The sequence below is a fragment of the Pseudophryne corroboree genome, chromosome 1 (genome assembly GCF_028390025.1).
Source record: "Pseudophryne corroboree isolate aPseCor3 chromosome 1, aPseCor3.hap2, whole genome shotgun sequence".
NCBI classification, from domain to species: Eukaryota; Metazoa; Chordata; class Amphibia; order Anura; family Myobatrachidae; genus Pseudophryne; species Pseudophryne corroboree.
Genome location: NC_086444.1, coordinates 233,916,426 through 233,938,569, shown reverse-complemented (window position 1 = coordinate 233,938,569; position 22,144 = coordinate 233,916,426). Strand labels below are relative to the sequence as shown.

At 46.5% G+C, this 22,144-nt stretch overlaps 1 protein-coding gene across 5 annotated transcripts in view; it reads left to right on the top strand.

The window, feature by feature from the left end:
* The window catches only part of MCC (MCC regulator of WNT signaling pathway), a 652,269-nt gene that overhangs the window by 510,240 nt on the left and 119,885 nt on the right, over positions 1 to 22,144 (top strand). For all 5 annotated transcript variants that reach the window (XM_063964137.1, XM_063964138.1, XM_063964139.1 and 2 more), the window contains 2 exons: positions 1,677 to 1,777; positions 3,503 to 3,686. In XM_063964137.1, the coding sequence (XP_063820207.1) occupies positions 1,677 to 1,777; positions 3,503 to 3,686 (285 nt within the window). The remainder of the gene's footprint in view (positions 1 to 1,676; positions 1,778 to 3,502; positions 3,687 to 22,144) is intronic.

Below are 22,144 nucleotides of genomic sequence, written 5' to 3'. Positions count from 1 at the left end.
CAGAATATAAGACATCACATGGTCATATACTTTTAGATAATCCTATTTTTTTTTCCCTTTTGTTCTTATGAGAACATTCATATGTATTAACATTTATTATTTATATAGTGCCAAGTGGAACAAAACCGTAATAAAGCGAGAATTGGTGATAACAGACAGAGATAGGAGGGTCCTGCCTGCATGCCTACAGTACCTTCCATCCTGTGCTTGGATATCACTGCTTAGATGAATGAACACAAGTTCCTGGTGGTGTCACCTTAGGAAACAAAACTTACAAGAAATGGTCATCACTAAAGGGCCCTACACACTGGTCGATATTTAAGAACCATATAAACGATATTGTTAAAAAATTATCAATATATCGTTCAGCCTGGAGGCACTGATGATGAACGATGCGTGTCCCCGCAAGCCAATTTGGATTATATTGATGTTTACAGTGTCAAATCGTTCAAATCATTCATTCAAATCGTTCAGTGTGTATGCAAAAAATCGTTACTGAAAAATCGTTCATTGTTCATATCGTTCATCGTTCAAATCGCCCAAATCAGTGTGTAGGGCCCTTTACAGCTACAGTACATGATTCAGTTTAGAAAGGGAGAGAACCTTGTTAACATGTAGATGCCACACAATTCATACAGTGCTGCTATTTGTTATCAAGTTTCCCTCTTGCATAATCTAGGTCAGTGGTTCTCAAACTCGGTCCTCAGGACCCCACACGGTTCACGTTTTCCATGTCACTCGGCAGGTGCACTGTGTATCACCAACTGGCACATTTTAAAAATCTACAGATGACCTGCAAAGCTTGAACAGTGTGGGGTCCTGAGGACCGAGTTTGAGAACCTGTGATCTAGGTCATTGCCTCTGCTGTATTAGAAGTCACACCATCTACCCATGCTGACAGCATCTGAAGTAATGGTAATAGTCTCCGTCACAAAATCAGTAACTTATCTCTAGAAGTTTTTAATTTAAAATGACTTGCCTAAGGGCCCTACACACTGGGCGATGTTACAGATTTTATCGACCAACGATATTATCGATGGTCTGTTTTGACTACACACTGGACAATATCTATGGTCAATTTGGATGATATGAGAGTACATACATCTATATCGTCCAAATTGACTTGCGTGTATAAAAGAGAATAGATCGATGAACGATCGCAGGGCCGCACATCGTTCATCGTTGATGCATACACACTGGAAGAGATTAACGATTTATCGTTAATTTTTTAACTATATAGTTCATATCAACCATCGTAATTGCTAAGAGTGTAGGGCCCATTACAGAGCTGATTACGCCACAATAATCTGACAGTAAATTAGATGAATTATCCAGCGAATACTGTAAAGACCTGTTTGCTGGGCATAGAGTCTGTGGCCTATATTATAGGATTATTGCGGTTCATATTTTTTCTGTGCAGTAAAATATGAGCAGGCTTTCGTGGCTGTACCAGTTTATGTTTCGTTATATATGCCTGCGTTATTCTGGAGTTTAATCACAGATGACACTGTAAATTCGATCAACATTTATAATGTAGCAGATTTAAGGTCACCAGCAGGTCAGCAGCCTAAGAGCTACCCGTGGGATGCCAGGGTCTCCTTGCTTGTCTTAATATGATGTACAATAGCTGGTTCTAGATATTGATTCATTTTTCTTACCCTCTCCCTGTGGTTTAGTGAACAGTGTATCGAGGCTTATGAATTATTGTTGGCCCTTGCAGAGAGTGAGCAGTCACTCATTCTTGGACAGTTCAGAGCTGCCGGAGTCGGATCACTAGGTAAGAGCTCAGACGCGTCTAATCTTTGGAGGAATCTGGAATTATTGCTGTGCAACAACACTTATTTACAGTAACTCCAATACAGAGCAATTGCTTAGCAGTGTAATACATAGTGTACATATACTGTTGGCAAGTACAGATCAGATGCGTGCTGCTGCATACACGCGCAGTGGACTGGAAGCCCTGGCACTTTAAATAAAACGGGAGGCATTTGATATGCAGGCTGTCACGATCCCAACAGCTGGCATACCGACACCTATTCTCTCTCTTGGGGGGTCCACAACACCCCTGGAGGGAGAATTAATAGCGTGATAGCGCACCACCGTGCCCACAGCGTGAGCAGCGCAGTGAGCCCGCAAGGGGACTCTTTTGCGCTCGCCCCGCTGCTGGTAATGCTGGGATCCCGACCGCCGGCATTACGTGCCACACCCAAATAAAACACAAAGGAAAATTTCTGAAAACATAAAAAAAAACTAGGAAATAAATATATTTGCATCTGTTTAACATAGGGAAAAAAATGGTTAATTTAAATAATAAAGCTATTTTTCTGGTAAGAGTAACCCACCATAGCCTTTCTTAGATAGCGCTTAGAGCATAGCGCAGGTAACTAGTGCCGCATTCCTCTTCAAATAGGCTTCCACATACTGTGATTGGAGAAGCTTTTGTCAGAGAGACTCGACGATAGCGATCACAGCTTTACTAACATTTCTTTATATAGCGCCTGCATATTACAGTGTGCGTTACAGTTAGGGAGGAGTCCCACAGTATATCTGGAGAAAAAGGATGTTTATCTTATGTAAACAGACCTGTAAATACGAGGGGTGTGCAATAGTTTCCGGATGCACCAAAAGTATTATACTTACAAACAAAGTTAGCATTACATTTTTTCGTGTTACATTTTTTAAAGCATTTATCCTTTGAAATCTAAATTCTTGTGACACCTTTATCCTGGCATGGCGAAACACAAATGTCTCCAAGCAAGACGGTTGATTTCTAAGATCAATGATTTATAAGACTGCTACACTAGCTGTCATATGCTGCCTTGAGACAGGAAAAGGGACACTTGTGATTTGCTAAAGAATTTGACTTTGTTGGAGTGTATCAAACCTTATAAAGAGTGCAGAAGTTGCCCATAGCAACCTATCAGCAGCTAGCTTGCAATTTTTAAGTACAGCCTACTATATAAAATGATAGGTAAAAGCTGATTGGTTGCTTAGGGCAATTTTTCCACTTCTCCACTCTTTATAAGCTCTGAAACATCTCCCCTTCAGTCTTTAAAAATCTGTGTGCAGTCCAAGCAGCAGTTTTTGTAAAATGTAAAGAATTAAATATATTTCCAGTTGGGGTTATATATACGTTTTACCGGCAGACGGTATGCCAGCTGTTATTATCTTATACAGTGGCATCCCGTCCGCCAGATCCGGGCAGCAGGGTGAGCGCTTAGAGTCCCCTTGCGGATTCGTTGCACTCGCTACAGCATCTGTTCCCACTCTATCTGTGTCGTGGACACCCAGTAGTGGGAATAGCCCTGGTGCGCCAGGATCCCGTCTTGTCGGTATTGTTGGCACGTCAGGATTTTGGCGTCGGTATCCTGTGCGCTGGGATCACGTCAGCCGGCATTTTAATTGCAACCGTTCTGTTGTTGTTGTTACTGTTAGTTGATGGGGTCACCTGTCTCGACAATATAGATTTGTCTAATAGTAGTTTTTTGCCTTTACAATGAAGCTGAGCAGTCTGGCGATGAAAACATTACGCAGATGCTGAAGCGGGCGCATGACTGCAGGAAAACGGCAGAGAATGCAGCGAAAGCTCTCCTGATGAAGATGGACGGCAGCTGTGGGGGCGCATTCGCCGTCACTGGATGTAACGTACAGCCCTGGGAAAGTCTCTCCTCAAATAGTCATACAAGGTAACTTATATGGGCTTGTTTATCTTCATTTTGTTATTATCAAGTGTGTGGTCATATAGCCAAGAGCTGTAGGTATAGGAACAGAAAACGGAAACCGTAGGTAGTTGCGGAACTTTCTTTGCAGAAAAGACCAGGTTTCTCCCAATCGTACAATATTCTCTATAAAAGCCAAAATCTACATAAATGATATGTCCTCATACATCTGTATACCTAGCATTTTCCAAAGAAGGGCTGGCTCTTGTTTTACTAAATATTTGTAACATCTGTATAATAATCTACTAAAGTATGTCCTGGGATTACCCCCACTGCCCTCCCTGCCAATTGTTCTCTCTGGCATGACTGAGACCAGACGCCAGAGCAGGAGTGGAGGACCCTGCAGCGCCGGCACACAATTATTGTAACAGGGTGGAGTCAGGTCTGGGGTCACCCAGCTCCATCTTACTAGTATATTCTAAATAACACTTTGTGATTAGTGTCATACAGCACTGCTTGTGTAGTGTACTCACTGTTTGCATACTGTATTTGCGTTTAATAAGGAGAAGCAGTAGAAGAAGAATATTATATATATAGCACTTTTCTCTAAGTGGGAATCAAAGTGCAGATTCATAGAAACACAATACAAAATAAGCTTAGTAAGTATATATAAGTATCAGTGACTACATAAGAGTTAGAATTGTTTTTGTTTTTTTACAGAAAATAAAGTAGCATTAATGAGATGCTTTAGTAAACAGCTAAGGGTGCCCACACACGGCACGATATAGCTGCCGATCTGACAAATTGGAACAATATAGCAGCTATATATTTCCGTGTGTGGGCATGATGTCGTCCATTGCGCGCATCCGTGGGGTCGTCCGCCTGCATCACTGGTCTTTCAGCATGTTCTACAGATCAGCAATGCAGGCGGAAAATCCCATGCAGTGCTATGCGGAGGAGGGCCGGCATAGCGGGCGGTCGGGCACCCGATTTTCCCGTGTGTGGCGACCGTACGTTATATCGGCCCGTGGACCCTCCTGTTGCATCGGCCGCATATGTCGCTTCGTGTGTGGCCACCCGTCTTCTGTCTGTTTTTTCAAGTTTCTAGCGTGTTGTCCTATTACAGAGAGTCGGAGCAGCAAAACTAAAAGCTTGACCGTCAAATAGGAGATTGTATGCACTGCTAGCAGTCCATCATCATCATCTATGAAGTGAGCAAGTGGGAGGATTAGGAATCAGAAGCTTCTTCCAGCGCCATGGGCCCTGGTTATGTAGGGCTTAGCGTCATCATGCAGGCAGAGTTCCTGGCTCAGTAACGCTAATGATCTCTGTTTCTCTTTATTCTTTCATATGTACATATTTATGACATGGGCAATAATGCACTCTATAAATGTGTTGTAAGTATTGAGTGTATCTGTGCTCACGTCTATGGCTCTGACCGCAGCTATGGTGGCGTTAGAGACCAGGGGTGGGGAGAACCTTGCAGCTCCAGACCTTTCACAGGGTAAGCCTAGCAGGGCGGGGGCGGGTCTGAGGTGGCACACTGCATATGCCAGGTCCATATTACTAGTAAGAGATAATCCCTCAGCTCAGTATGGATTTTTCGGAACAGGTTCACAATGGAATGTCTCCTGTAATGCATGTTTACACTTGTATGTATACTACTACACTACACTACTACTTTTTTTCTCTATCGTCCTAGTGGATGCTGGGGTTCCTGAAAGGACCATGGGGAATAGCGGCTCCGCAGGAGACAGGGCACAAAAAGTAAAGCTTTAGGATCAGGTGGTGTGCACTGGCTCCTCCCCCTATGACCCTCCTCCAAGCCAGTTAGATTTTGTGCCCGGCCGAGAAGGGTGCAATTCTAGGTGGCTCTCATAAAGAGCTGCTTAGAGAGTTTAGCTTAGGTTTTTTATTTTACAGTGATTCCTGCTGGCAACAGGATCACTGCAACGAGGGACAGAGGGGAGAAGAAGTGAACTCACCTGCGTGCAGGATGGATTGGCTTCTTGGCTACTGGACATGAAGCTCCAGAGGGACGATCACAGGTACAGCCTGGATGGTCACCGGAGCCACGCCGCCGGCCCCCTCACAGATGCTGAAGCAAGAAGAGGTCCAGAATCGGCGGCTGAAGACTCCTGCAGTCTTCTTAAGGTAGCGCACAGCACTGCAGCTGTGCGCCATTTTCCTCTCAGCACACTTCACACGGCAGTCACTGAGGGTGCAGGGCGCTGGGGGGGGGCGCCCTGGGAGGCAAATGAAAACCTTTAAAAAGGCTAAAAATACCTCACATATAGCCCCAGAGGCTATATGGAGATATTTACCCCTGCCTAAATGTACTAAATAGCGGGAGACGAGCCCGCCGGAAAAGGGGCGGGGCCTATCTCCTCAGCACACGGCGCCATTTTCTGTCACAGCTCCGCTGGTCAGGAAGGCTCCCAGGTCTCTCCCCTGCACTGCACTACAGAAACAGGGTATAACAGAGAGGGGGGGCAAAATAAATGGCTATATATATATATATATTAATATAAAAGCAGCTATAAGGGAGCACTTAATCATAAGGCTATCCCTGTCATATATAGCGCTTTTTGGTGTGTGCTGGCAGACTCTCCCTCTGTCTCCCCAAAGGGCTAGTGGGTCCTGTCTTCGTATAGAGCATTCCCTGTGTGTCTGCTGTGTGTCGGTACGTGTGTGTCGACATGTATGAGGACGATATTGGCGTGGAGGCGGAGCAATTGCCTGTAATGGTGATGTCACTCTCTAGGGAGTCGACACCGGAATGGATGGCTTATTTAGGAAATTACGTGATAATGTCAACACGCTGCAAGGTCGGTTGACGACATGAGACGGCCGACAAACAATTAGTACGGTCCAGACGTCTCAAAAACACCGTCAAGGGTTTTAAAACGCCCGTTTACTTTAGTCGGTCGACACAGACACAGACAGGGACACTGAATCCAGTGTCGACGGTGAATAAACAAACGTATTCCTTATTAGGGCCACACGTTAAAGGCAATGAAGGAGGTGTTACGTATTTCTGATACTACAAGTACCACAAAAGAGGGTATTATGTGGGATGTGAAAAAACTACCATAGTTTTTCCTGAATCAGATAAATTAAATAAAGTGTGTGATGATGCGTGGGTTCCCCCCGATAGAAAATTATGGGCGGTATACCCTTTCCCGCCAGAAGTTAGGGCGCGTTGGGAAACACCCCTTAAGGTGGATAAGGCGCTCACACGCTTATCAAAACAAGTGGCGGTACCGTCTATAGATAGGGCCGTCCTCAAGGACCAGCTGACAAGGCTGGAAAATATAATAAAAAGTATATACACACATAATGGTGTTATACTGCGGCCAGCGATCGCCTCAGCCTGGATGTGCAGAGCTAGGGTGGCTTGGTCGGATTCCCTGACTAAAAATATTGATACCCTTGACAGGGACAGTATTTTATTGACTATAGAGCATTTCTATATATGCGAGATGCACAGAGGGATATTTGCACTCTGGCATCATGAATAAACGCGATGTCCATAGCTGCCAGAAGATGTTATGGACACGACAGTGGTCAGGTGATGCAGATTCCAAACGGCACAGTATGGCCGTATAAAGGAAGAGGACTTGTTTGGGGTCGGTCCATCGGACCTGGTGGTCACGGCAACTGCTGGAAAATCCACCGTTTTTTACCCTAAGTCACATCTCTGCAGAAAAAGACACCGTCTTTTCAGCCTCAGTCCTCTCGTCCCAAGATCATATCTGCCCAGGGATAGAGGAAAGGGAAGAAGACTGCAGCAGGCAGCCCATTCCCAGGAACAGAAGCGTTCCACCGCGTCTGACAAGTTCTCAGCATGGCGCTGAGACCGTACAGGACCCCTGGATCCTACAAGTAGTATCCCGGGGGGTACAGATGGGAATGTCGAGACGTTTCCCCTTCGCAGGCTCCTGAAGTCTGCTTTACCAAGTCTCCCTCCGACAAGGAGGTAGTATGGAAAAAAATTCACAAGCTGTATTCCCAGCAGGTGATAATTAAATTACCCCTCCTACTACAGAAAAGGGGTATTATTCCACACTATATTGTGGTACTGAAGCCAGAAGGCTAGATGAGACTTATTCTAAAAAATTTTTTTGAACACTTACAAAGGTTCAAATTAAGATGAAGTCACTCAGAGCAGTGATAACGAACCAGGAAGAAGGGGACTATATAGTGTCCCGGGACATCAGGGATGCTTACCTCTATGTCCCAAATTTGCCCTTCTCACTAAGGGTACCTCAGGTTCGTGGTGCAGAACTGTCACTATCAGTTTCAGACGCTGCCGTTTGGATTGTCCACGGCACCCCGGGGTCTTTACCAAGGTAATGGCCGAATTGATGATTCTTCTTCGAAGAAAAGACGTCTTAATTATCCCTTACTTGGACGATCTCCTGATAGGGGCATAGTCCAGGGAACAGTTGGAGGTCGGAGTAGCACTATCTCGGATACTGCTACAATCAGCACGGGTGGATTCTAAATATTCCAAAATCGCAGCTGATCCCGACGACACGTCTGCTGTGCCTAGGGATGATTCTGGACACAGTCCAGAAAAAGGTGTTTCTCCCGGAAGAGAAAGCCAGGGAGTTATCCGAGCAAGTCAGGAACCTCCTAAAAACAGTGCATCATTGCACAAGGGTCCTGGTAAAAATGGTGGCTTCCTACGAAGCAATTCCATTCGGCAGATTTCACGTAAGAACTTTTCAGTGGGATCTGCTGGACAAATGGTCCGGATCGCATCTTCAGATGCATCAGCGGATAACCCAATATCCAAGGACAAGGGTGTCTCTCCTGTGGTGGTTATAGAGTGCTCATCTTCTAGAGGGCCGCAGATTCGGCATTCAGGATTGGATGCTGGTAACCACGGAGCCCAGCCTGAGAGGCTGGGGAGCAGTCACACAAGGGAAAAATTTCCAGGGAGTGTGATCAAGTATGGAGACTTTTCTCCACATAAATATACTGGAGCTAAGGGTAAATTTATAATGCTCTAAGCTTAGCAAGACCTCTGCTTCAAGGTCAGCCGGTATTGATCCAGTGGGAAAAACATCACGGCAGTCGCCCACGTAAACAGACAGGGCGACACAAGAAGCAGGAGGGCAATGGCAGAAACTGCAAGGACTTTTCGCTGGGCGGAAAATCATGTGATAACACTGTCAGCAGTTTTTCATCCCGGGAATGGAAACTGGGAAGCAGACTTCCTCAGCACGACCTCCACCCGGGAGAGTGGAAACTTCATTGAGAAGTTTTTTCCACATGATTGTAAACCGTTGGGAAATACCAAAGGTGGACATGATGGCGTCCCGTCTGAACAAAAAACGGGACAGGTATTGCGCCAGGTCAAGAGACTCTCAGGCAATAGATGTGGACGTTCTGGTAACACCGTGGGTGTACCAGTCGGTGTATGTGTTCCCTCCTCTGCTTCTCATACCTAAGGTGCTGAGAATTATAAGACGTAGAGGAGTAAGAACTATACTCATGGCTCCGGATTGGCCAAGAAGGACTTGGTACCCGGAACTTCAAGAAATGCTTACAGAGGTCTTATGGCCTCTGCCGCTAAGAAGGGACTTGCTTCAGCAAGTGCCATGTCTGTTCCAAGACTTACCGCAGCGGCGTTTGTCGGCATGGCGATGAAAAGCCGGATCCTAAGGGAAAAAAGGCATTCCGGAAGAGGTCATTCCTACCCTGGTCAAAGCCAGAAAGGAGGTGACCGCACAACATTATCACCACGTGTGGCGAAAATATGTTGCGTGGTGTGAGGCCAGGAAGGCCCCACAAAGAAATTTCAACTCGGTCGTTTCCTGCATTTCCTGCAAACAGGAGTGTCTATGGGCCTCAAATTGGGGTCCATTAAGGTTCAAATTCGGCCCTGTAAATTTTCTTCCAGAAAGAATTGGCTTCAGTTCCTGAAGTCCAGAAGTTGTCAAGGGAGTATTGCATATACAAACCCTTTTTTTTTTTTGTGCCTCCAGTGGCACTGTGGGATCTCAACGTAGTTCTGGGATTCCTCAAATCACATTGGTTTAAAACCAGTCAAATATGTGGATTTGAAGCATCTCACATAAAAAGTGACCATGCTCTTGGCCCTGGCCTGGACCAGGCGAGTGTCAAATTGGTGGTTTTTTCTCAAAAACGCCCATATCTGTTTGTCCATTCGGACAGGGCAGAGCTGCGGACTCGTCCCCAGTTCTCTCCCTAAGGTGGTGTCAGTGTTTCACCTGAACCAGCTTATTGTGGTGCCTTGCACCTACTAGGGACTTGGAGGACTCCAAGTTGCTAGAAGTTGTCAGGGCCCTGAAAATATGTTCCAGGACAGCTGGAGTCAGAAAATCTGACTCGCTGTTTATACTGTATGCACCCAACAAGTTGGGTGCGCCTGCTTCTAAGCAGTCGATTGCTCGTTGGATTTGTAACACAATTCAACTTGCACATTCTGAGGCAGGCCTGCCACAGTCTAAATCGGTTAAGGCCCATTCCACAAGGAAGGTGGGCTCATCTTGGGCGGCTGCCCGAGAGGTCTCGGCATTACAACTCTGCCGAGCAGCTACGTGGTCAGGGGAGAACACGTTTGTAAAATTCTACAAATTTGATATCCTGGCAAAAGAGGACCTGGAGTTCTCTCATTCGGTGCTGCAGAGTCATCCGCACTCTCCCGCCCGTTTGGGAGCTTTGGTATAATCCCCATGGTCCTTTCAGGAACCCCAGCATCCACTAGGACGATAGAGAAAATAAGAATTTACTTACCGATAATTCTATTTCTCGGAGTCCGTAGTGGATGCTGGGCGCCCATCCCAAGTGCGGATTATCTGCAATACTTGTACATAGTTACAAAAATCGGGTTATTATTGTTGTGAGCCATCTTTTCAGAGGCTCCGCTGTTATCATACTGTTAACTGGGTTTAGATCACAAGTTGTACGGTGTGATTGGTGTGGCTGGTATGAGTCTTACCCGGGATTCAAAATTCCTCCCTTATTGTGTACGCTCGTCCGGGCACAGTACCTAACTGGCTTGGAGGAGGGTCATAGGGGGAGGAGCCAGTGCACACCACCTGATCCTAAAGCTTTACTTTTTGTGCCCTGTCTCCTGCGGAGCCGCTATTCCCCATGGTCCTTTCAGGAACCCCAGCATCCACTACGGACTCCGAGAAATAGAATTATCGGTAAGTAAATTCTTATTTTACAATGCCTATTTTAGCTATAACTATTCTTGTATACACATCTATGAATGCTCAGAAGGCACCCATTGTGTACAGACCTAAAGGGCCTATCATCAGATACTATATATATAATATATATATATTTTATATGTGGAAGGGGGGGGGGGGGGTTGCCGTCGTCCCCTTCAGTGCTGCACAGGTGTCTCCACCAAAGTAGTAATCCAGGGGAAGTGAGGACAATTAATAAGTGGGGAACGCCTTTACTGCTTCATCACCCACCAGGTGTTTATGCCAGTCATTTGGGGTGGAGCACAGTTTTACAGGTACATGCCTGAAAAGATTTTACTACTGATAAAAGACCAGGACACATGGATTTACACAAGCACTACAACAATAAATAGATAGGTACCCAACGGTGCCAAAATATACATAACTGCCACTCAAACTAATTATTTAACTAAGCAGAAACACAGCCTAGGAAACTCAGTGCGTAAAAAATACATGGCTATAACATCAACATAGGATTGCCTAAAGTGCATAGAAATTCACTTGATTAAATCAATTCCTCCGTTTTGTTTTCTTCATTGTGATGGGAGGATTTTAGTATGTCCTACTAACCCTTGCTTAACTCTATATAACTGGTTTAGTATGATATGCCGGCTGCTGGGATCCTGGGGTTCAGCTCCCGGGATTCCGGCAGCAGAATGCCGGCGCGGGAAGGGGGGTGATCGGGGGCTTGCGCAACAAAGTCCACGAGTGTGAATAGATCCTGTGAGTCGCTTTCCGACTGCCGCCATTTCTTTTTCATCCACTAGGGGTCACTGGAGTACTCTAGGGATATGGACGGTTCCACAGGAACTAGGCACTGAATAGTTAAACTTTGACTATACCTCCCCTCCATATCCCAGAGTACCTCAGTGTTTTTTTCGGTGCTCACCGAGACTAGGCTTGTGGAAGTTGATCCACAATTACTGAATTTTTGGATTATTATTTTTTGGAATCCCTTTCCCCCTTCCAAGAAGGCGAGGGTCTGGGATAGGAAAGCTGCTGAAGCAGCTGTGGGTGTCGGACCTCTCTAGAAGAGCTCCCTCACTACCACGTGCAGGTCACCTGCAGCAAAAGGCTGACAGTGCTTACAGAGAAGCCCCGTCATTGCCCTCACCACAGGGTCCAGGTATGTTTAACGGGGCGGTCAGCTCACGCTGCCGCCCTGCTGTGTGGGATACTGTGTGTGGCCGCCGGCCGCTGCCTTCAGCCGCCCGCCGCCGCTTCCAGCGCCGCTGTTTATGCTGTGTCCCCCGCCGCTCTGAGCCGCGCCCGCCACGTTGATTTATGCATAGGCCGCTCCATGGCTCTATGCAGCGCGCTCCCCGACCCTCGATGCCGCTTCCGGCTCCCTCTCCACCATAGCCCGGCTCCGTGTATAGAGAACGATACACGGAGCACGGGGGAGGGGGGGGGCACACAAATGTGAGTAACTTTGATGCCACAGGGATGTTCCCTGCACACAGAAATGTCAGGGTCACTGGATAAAATCTCATGATTCAACTCTTGTTGATAAAAGAAGTATGTTTACTAGAATACAGCAGCGCTGCATATGTATTACAATAGGCTATTAAGTCTTTGTTAAACAGGATACATGTTGCTCATATATGTGCAGGTTTGAATGCAACATAGTATGTTTATTAAATCTGCTTACATAATTATAAGTCTGCATATTTAACCATTTTTCCTGTTGTTTTTCCAGAATTTCCTGTATTACATCTCTCCTCCATTGAAGGCGCAGGGGTGTTAAGGGGAATTTGGAACCAGGCATATTGCTGACGTATACTGCACTTGGCCAGATATATATTTGTAAAGACACCTTAGTGCTATTTACTGAGTCGCGCAAGTTGTATTTTGTATTGTCTGTCGGTATAATGAGTAAGACACCAGTAAAGACTATTATTCTTATCATAACTGTTTATAATGATATTATCCCAAAGACTGCAAATCTGAATCATGGCTGTGGTCAGCCAAATACTGGCTTTGTTCACTGTTGCAAAGTAAGATGTGTTATACAATTGGTCAGCACATGGTGATTATAAAACAGTATCTGTGGAGCACTGCAAGCATTGTGAGTTCAGGCTCACCTGCAGCAGCTTTGCTTAATTCACTTAGCCACACCACAATTGGATACGCCCGATCTCATCTGATCTTGGAAGCTGAGCAGTGTTGGGCCTGGTTAGCCACCTGGGAATACAAGATGCTGTAGGTATTTTTAAATCTACAGCCACACCACACTGGATTCGGGACCCATTAACTAAAACGGATCAAAAGAGAGTCCGTCACAGTCATACTAGTGGCGCCTCATTGGCCTCGGAGAGCTTGGTTTTCGGATCTCCGCGGTCTACTCGCGGACGTTCCTTGGCCGCTCCCACTGCGTCCGGACCTGTTACAACAGGGTCCGTTCTTTTTCTCCGATTTAGCGTGGCTGCGTTTGACGGAGTGGCTGTTGAGACAGCCCTCTTAAAAAGAGAGGGCATTCCAGAATAGGTTGTACCAACCATGTTACGAGCTAGGAAGCCGGTTACGGCAGCTCATTATTACAGAATTTGGCGTGCCTATATAGGTTGGTGTGAAGTTCGGAAGTTTCCGACATCATCTTTCAAGTTATCCCGTCTTTTGTTATGTCTACAGATGGGGTTAGATGGAGGTCGGCGTTTATCCACACTAAAGGTGCAGATATCTGCGTTGTCAATTTATTTTCAAAGAAGATTGGCTCTATTGCCGTCGGTACACACCTTTATGCAGGGTGTCCTCAAAGTACAGCCTCCATTTCACTCCACTTACTGCGCCATGGGACTTGAATCTGGGTTTAGATTTCTTATAGTCTTTTTGTTTCGAACCCTTACAACAAGTGGATATTAAGTTTCTCACTTGGGAAACAATTTCTCTCCTAGCCTTAGCTTCGGCAGGGCGGGTTTCAGTTTGGGTGCCTTGTCATGCAAGCCACCGTATTTAGTGTTTCATAGTGACAGAACGGAATTTTAGACTAATCCCGCTTTCCTGCCAAAAGTAGGGTCCTCTTTTCACATCAATCATCCAATAGTAGTTCCTGTGTTAACAGGGCATTCTGGAATTTTGGTTGTGGTACGCACATTACGAGTTTATGTATTCCGAACGTCTACAGTTCCTAAGACGGATACGTTGTTATTCTCTATGATGCGGCCAAGATGGGTTGGCCACCTTTTAAGCAGACCTTATCCAGATGGATGAAACTGACCATACGTCAGGCTTACCTTCATGTTAGGTTACAGCCGCCTACATCAGTAACAGCTCATTCCACACGTTCTCCGGGAATGTCATGGGCAGCTGGTCGTGGAGTTCTACGACACAGCTTTGCAGTGCGGCTACGTGGTCTTCAGTGCACGTTTGTGCGCTTTTACAGGTTTGATACTTTTGCGGCATCAGCATCTAGCTTTGGCCGTCTAGTGTTACAAGTGCCAAACAGCTCTCCCGCCCAGGGGGGAAACTTTGGTACGTCCTTAGAGTACTCCAGTGACCTCTAGTGGATGAAAAAGAAAATAGGATTTTGGTACTTACCAGGTAAATCCTTTTCTTTGAATCCATAGGGGGCACTGGACGCCCACCCAGAGCAGTTGTTTATCTGGTTGTGGTAAGTGCAGGGAATTTTATGGTAACACACTCTTTTTTTCGACTGTTTCAAATTAGAAATTCTATCGGGTTGGTGTCAACTGTTAGTTGTTAGTTGTCAGTTTCGTTTTGTGTCAACTTTATTGTTGTCCGTTTTTGGTTATATGTATTTCTCCATTGTCAACCTCTGTAGCTCCAGTTCGGCTCAGTAAAAAAACACTGAGGTACTCTGGGATATGGAGGGGAGATATAGTCAAAGTTTAACTATTCAGTCCCTAGTTACTGTGGAACCGTCCATATCCCTAGAGTACTCCAGTGCCCCCTATGGATTCAAAGAAAATGATTTACCTGGTAAGTACCAAAATCCTATTTTTTAGCGCCGGGATCCCGAGCATCGGTAACATAACCTTATCCCGTTGTCATCAGTTATGTTGTACTGTACTTACTCTTTCATTGTAATATTCCCATGCTTTTTATCGTTGTTATACAGCATGATGTATTTTTAGCCTAAATGATTGGTGAAATCACCTATTTTTCATTTGGTTTATAGAGTTGTTCACAGGAAAGTCACATTTCAATTAATTCAAATAAATCCACTCATGTCTCGCACCAGGTGAGAGGATTTGCTAAATATTATGACATTTGTGCTGCCTTCTGGGGAAAAATTAGTATCAGTCGTTTGTAGACTTGTAAGCTGGAGATTCAGTTGACGGATCAGGTTGCTTGGAGCAGATAGTAGAATGAACTAGTACAGTACTTGTCCTACGACATATAGTAATATAAAGTGGTACTTATGCTATGTATATATGTATTACATACACTTGTGTATTGTAGTTATTGTCTGTTATTCTGTTCTATTGCACTATTTTTCTACTACTTGTATGGCACTGTACTTTGTGCCGCTTTCAGATCGTAATGCCGGGTCACACCCAAGATTTGGAAACGGGTCCTTCCCGGGTGCGACTTAACATTGGACCCTTTCACACTGGCTTCCTGACACGCCAATATGCCGGGTCAGGTTGCCATCGGGGGGTGGGGATGGAGGCAGCATCGGGGATGGATGCGATCATGAGAGGCGGCGGATGAGATAATCTCCACGCCACCTCTGCCTACACTGTGAATGGGTCCCGGGTCTCATCAACCCAGCAACCCGTTCACACTGCACCCAGGAATAACCCGATACCGGGTTATTTGTACGGTGTGAAAGGGGTATTACCAATCTTCGGCCCGATACAGTATGTCTGATGTTACAACTGGGTGGGCATTTAAATGTGCCCAGTTGAGATGTCAGTCACTGGCGGTCCCTGCAGCAAGTGTATGACTGCCTGTACACACAGCCAGATGCACCGATACATATCGGCCATCGGCTGTGCTGCAGGGCTGACGCAATATACCTGTGAACAACGTTGTTCAGTGACATATCTGAGGTACACACCCGCCGATGGGCTCGTTTGATTGAACGGCCGATATTTTGCTCCGTGTGTACCCAGCTTTAATAGCTGGTTGGCTGGTACTTTATCTCAGTCCACTTTATCTCTCTCCAAGGCTTAGTACATAGATCCCTTAATCTTTCATTTCTAAATTTAATCCAATAGTTTTCTGCAGCGGGGTACACTGGGTTCCACAGGGCTAACATCGGGGGTGTAGAGTAGGACCTTGATCCGAGGCACCAACAGGCTAAAAGCTTTATAGAAATAGGTGATCTCCGCTTGCGCTTACAATAAAACAGTGACTGCCAGTGATATCAATACAGAGCCTTCACCAAAGAGCCCAAAATACATACATGAATTGGAAAGTGATATCACACGGCGCCACCATTCAGGAAATGCATATAAATATAAATATACAACCATTTACATAGATATAATCATATCTTTAGGCCTCCAAGGTCTGAAATTCAGAAGGAGAACAAATAATGGTGCAGTACAATAGACAGAGTAAGAAAATAATGAGTTTTATTGATCCCACTCACAGTTGACACTAGATGTATAAGGTCACAAGAAAGTCCCTCTAAGAGGGACTTTCTTGTGACCTTATACATCTAGTGTCAATTTGGATCGTTTGGTGCCCCATATTGGTGATATGTCTGATTTGTTTTTATCTATGTGAGTGCATTTTGATATTAAATACATGGTTTTATAAAAAACATTATTGCACTATATATTCGTTTAAAGTTTCAATTCTAAAGAGGACGATCTAAAGATTGAAGATATATGCCATATGAGGATGACATGCAAATAATCTTTTGCTCAACTGTGAGTGGGACCAATAAAACTCATTATTTTCTTACTCTGTCTATTGTACTGCACCATTATTTCTTCTCCTTCTGAATTTCAGACCTTGGAGGCCTAAAGATATGATTATATCTATGTAAATGGTTGTATATTTATATGCATTTCCTGAATGGTAGCGCCGTGTGATATCACTTTCCAATTCAGGCTAAAAGCTTTGACTGTTCCCAAGATGCTCAGCGCCGCCTCCTCTATAACCCCGCCTCAGGAGCTCAGTTTGTAAGTTGGTGCAGGCAGCTAACAGGCGCAGCCCTGAAAAGAGCTTTTTTAAGTGAAGATAGAAGACTTCAAGGGCTGCAGCAGAGGCACTCTCAGTGCTAGATGTCATTCTGACATCTCCTGCTACAGCTTCATCACCTCCCCTGGCGGCGCTGTATACTCCTGCGCCCTGGTTGCTGGGTGCTTACAGCGGAGGGCTCCGGTCCTGCAGGTCAGGCACGCACACTCACCGCAGCTCTCCGGGATCACGTGGCCACATCTAGGAAGGAGGTAAGAGGATCCCCCAGGCGGGACCCGCTGGAAATCGTGATCTGGCGTGGCCATTAGGAGGCGGGCCACGTGCACTGGCGTGGACACTGTGTTGGTACAGGGACCCCACTAGACCACCAGGGCAGGGGCACAGGTCGCTTTCACTAAAAAACTTTTACAATGGCACACAGTACCCGGTGGTGAAGTCCAGCAAGGGGATAAGGCTCTGACCTGTAGCCCCTCCCCCAGCCCCAGGGCGCCATTTGGGGTAAATGTTCCCGCCCTGGAGCTGCATCTCTCTCTCTATCCCTCACTCCCTGTCCGCGTTTGGGCGCCATCTTCACATGCTGAGCTGATCCTGGGACTGTATGGGCAAAGCCTCCTCTGTAAAGCCGCCTGCATTATCAGCGCTGTGCATTTTACAGGACACTTAAGTATTCTACAGGTCTGGTGACAGTGTTAGTTAAGAAACGGTGCATTACTTCAGAGTTATGTAGTACAAGTACCCTGTGATATACATCCAGTCTGTACTGTGCATTGATGTATCTATAAGTCTATTTAGCTTTACTTAGTATTGCTAGTTCAGTGCAGTTTTATTGTTTGTCATAATTTATGCATTGTACATGTGACTGTGTTTGTGTGCATATAGCTGCTGTGTGATTTCTACTTCGTGTATCTCACTCAGATTGCTATCCCTATATTCTGTACCCTGAGGGGGGCTAAGTGCGTCAGGGTTATTGTTTGATATAGGTATTTAACAGGATATACTTATTGTGTATTTTTCTCTGTGATTTTTAGTCACTGTATACCTCTTGAATCCTTTGTTTGTGCTATCACAACTGCACAGGGGGTTCTTCAGGTATTATACTGCTGATATTGTACTGGGTTCCCCATGGTTCACACTTTCATATTATGTCAGCTTCAAGGGGCGACGGTTCTGCGGCTGATCCTGCAATACGCAGTGGTGACGCTGCAGACGCATTAGAGGAAAACATAGCAGCGGAGGGTTCAGGTTCTGGGGGTTCTCTACCCCCCAGTAGGTCTGTAGCAACGGGGGTACATAATGACCCACCTTGCGCTACTTTCTCTACTTTACTAAACACGTTGGTAAACTAGACTTACGCCCCCTATGGGACCTCACGTGTCTGTACAGCCACATATTGTCCCTGCGGTTAATCCGCCATGAGCAGATCTGTCTGCTCAGTAACAGCAATTGAATCACTCACTGAACAAACAGAAACCTAACCCTTGCCCGCCTAAGACCAAGGGATCATCTAAGCGGGTCATTACTTCCTCACAATCCACACACATTTTAGACACTTCGTCTGATGAAGGTGGCGTATATACTGACCCCTCAGACACTGATCCAGATGCTTCTGATGGGGAATCTGTTTCACAGGTGGATGTTCCTGACCTATTAGAGGCTATCAGGCTGATTCTTCAAATTGATGACCCAGAACCTGTCTTAGATGTACTAAGAAACCTGATAGATTTTAATGTCAGAAGGTTGCTAAATTAGTTTTACCTCATTCTGACCATTTAGTTGACATACGTCAGGAATCCTGGGAAAATCCAGGAAAGAAATTCACACCTTACAAAAAGATGTTTGCTCGCTATCCCCTCGCTGGTGAGCTAAGTAAAAATTGGGAAACACCACTGTCGGTGGATTCGCAAGTAGCTCGGCTGGTGGGGTGCTCTGCTCTGCCTGTAACTACCGTCACCTCTCTGAAGGAACCGACGGATAAGCGTGTGGAGGGTTGCTTGAAAGCTATATGTACCCTTTCGGGAGCTATGCATTGGCCCACTATTGCGGCCAGTTGGGCTGCAGAAGCTATTGATGCGTGGGCTCAGGAGGTGGAAGCAGAGCTGCCGTCCAATTTTTCTGATAGTACTAGACAATGTCTTTCGTATATAGGCCCTCATTCCGAGTTGTTCGCTCTGTAAAAATTTTCGCATCGCAGCGATTTTCTGCTTAATGCGCATGCGCAATGTCCGCACTGCGACTGCGCCAAGTAAATTTGCTATGCAGTTAGGAATTTTACTCACGGCATTTTCATCGTTCTGGCGATCGTAATGTGATTGACAGGAAATGGGTGTTACTGGGCGGAAACAGGCCGTTTTATGGGCGTGTGGGAAAAAACGCTACCGTTTCCGGAAAAAATGCAGGAGTGGCTGGAGAAACGGGGGAGTGTCTGGGCGAACGCTGGGTGTGTTTGTGACGTCAAACCAGGAACGACAAGCAGTGAAATGATCGCAGATGCCGAGTAAGTCTGAAGCTACTCAGAAACTGCTACGAGGTGTGTAATCGCAATATTGCGAATACATGGTTCGCAATTTTAAGATGCTAAGATTCACTCCCAGTAGGCGGCGGCTTAGCATGAGCAAATCTGCTAAAATCCGCTTGCGAGCGAACAACTCGGAATGAGGGCCATTGTCACAGCCTCTCATTACATTTAGGAGGCGTTGTTCTGGCGGCCAAGGCTTCTACGTCTATTCTGGCTCGCCGGATTCTCTGGTTATGGTCCTGGTCTGTTGATCTGGACTCTAAGAAAAGGAGGAGGAGCTTCCTTTTAAGGGAAACATCCTTTTTGGTGAGGATCTCAACAAGATTGTTGCTAACTTAGCTTCAGCTAAGACTGCATGTCTACCTAATACTGCTCCTTTGGTCCCGAAGGTTAAGAGTACTTCCTTTCGACCTATAGGTAAAGCAAACAGTACCCAAAACAGGCTCGCACTTCCAAAACCACTAAGCCCAAACCTAAACGTGCCTGGGCTGCCCGTCAGCCTGCTTCCAAATCAGACAAGCCTGCTGCATGACGGGGCGGGCCTCCCCCTGGGGGATCCCAGAGTGGGAGGCTGACTTCTAGGGTTTACCCAGGTATGGTTGAAGACCACTTCCGACGCCTGGGTAAGGGAAGTCATCACTCACGGATACACCATAGCCTTCAAGAATCGTCCCCCTCATCGTTTTTGCCTGACAAACGTTCATTCGGATCAGGTGAATGCAAACACACTTCATTTGGTGGTACAGTCCCTCCTGGACGCAGGAGTGGTAGTGCCGGTGCCTCTGACTCAGAGAGGCAAGGGGTACTATTCACCTCTGTTTCTAGTCCTGAAACCGAATGGTTCCTCCCAGCCCATTCTCAACCATAAGTCCTTGAACAAATTTGTGAGGGTCTCCAAGTTTCGTATGGAAACTCTTCGCTCTATTGTTCTGGCTTTGGAGCCCGGGGACTATATGGTCTCCCTGGACATACAGGATGCTTACCTCCATATTCCTATTGCCATGTCGCATCAGCAGTACCTGCGATTTGCTATTGGCAACCTCCATTATCAATTTCGGGCCTTACCTTTTGGATTGACCACGGCTCCGTGAGTATTCACAAAGGTCATGGCGGTAATGACGGCTCTACTCTGGACGTACCTGGACGACTTGTTGATCCTGGCGAATCCCCCAGAAATTCTCCTCCGTCATCTGGATCTGATGGTCCAGTTTCTGCAAGCCCACGGGTGGCTCATCAACTGGAAGAAATCTTCCCTGGTCCCTGCTCAGAGCATGGTGCACCTGGAGGCATTGTTGGACACTCACAACAAATGGTTGTTTTTGTCTCAGGAGAACGTCCTGAACCTTCAGGACAGAATTCAACGTTTCCTCTCTCGCCCGCGAGTGTCGATACACTCGGCGTTGCAAGTACTTGGCCTCATGGTGTCTGCTTTCGACATGGTGGAGTACGCTCAATTTCATTCCCGCCCTCAGCAGAATCTGATTCTTGCCAAGTGGGAGGGCCTGCCTCACCGGATCAGGTCTCGCATGATCTCCTTGTCTCCGGAGGTTCGTCTGTCACTGAGCTGGTGGCTACAGGACCATCGATTGAGCAGGGGTCATCCCTTCTGGATCTCCAACTGGATCTTTCTGACGACGGATGCCAGTCTCGGGGTTGGGGCGCGGTGTTGGAGCAACACTCTCTTCAGGGTCGGTGGACCAGGGAGGAGTCTCTCCTCCTGATAAACATTCTGGAATTGAGGGCGGTGTTCAATGCTCTGAACCTGGCCCAGCATCTCATACAGAACAGGCCTGTTCAAGTACAGTCGGACAACGCCACCATGGTGTCGTACATAAATCATCAAGGCGGCACTCGAAGCCGCATGGCAATGATGGAAGTGTCCAGGATTCTTCAGTGGGTGGAACACCATCTGCCAGCGATATCAGCTGTGTTCATTCCGGGGGCCCTCAACTGGGAAGCGGACTTCCTCAGTCGTCAGGACGTTCACGCCGGAGAGTGGAGTCTCCATCCAGAAGTATTTCAACTCCTAGTGGACAAGTGGGGCCTACCAGACGTAGACCTGATGGCATCTCGATACAATCACAAGGTTCCGGAGCAAGGACAAGGGATCCTCAAGCAGTGTTCGTGGACGCACTGGCAATTCCATGGAACTTTTGGCTGCCATACGTGTTCCCTCCGGTGTCACTTCTGCCCAGGGTGATAAGGAAGTTCAAGCAAGAAGGAGGAATCCTACTTCTGATCGCTCCAGCGTGGCCCAGATGGCATTGGTTCTCAGACCTACAGGATCTCTCGTTAGAGCATCCTCTTTTGCTTCCGCAATGCCCAGACCTCCTCGTTCAAGGCCCTTGTGTATACCAGGATTTGGCCCGGCTGGCGTCGACGGCGTGGCTCTTGGAGCTTCAGTTCTGAGGGCCAAAGGTTTTTCTGAGGCGGTCATTCAAACCATGTTGAAGGCCCGTAAGCCGGCTTTGGCACAGATTTATCATAGGGTCTGGAATTCTTACTTTGCTTGGTGCGCAACTAACAATCATGATGCTTACAAGTTTAGTACTGCCAAACGTTTGGCCTTCCTACAACGGGGCCTGGATTTAGGCCTTCGTCTGGCCTCCATCAAGGTTCATATT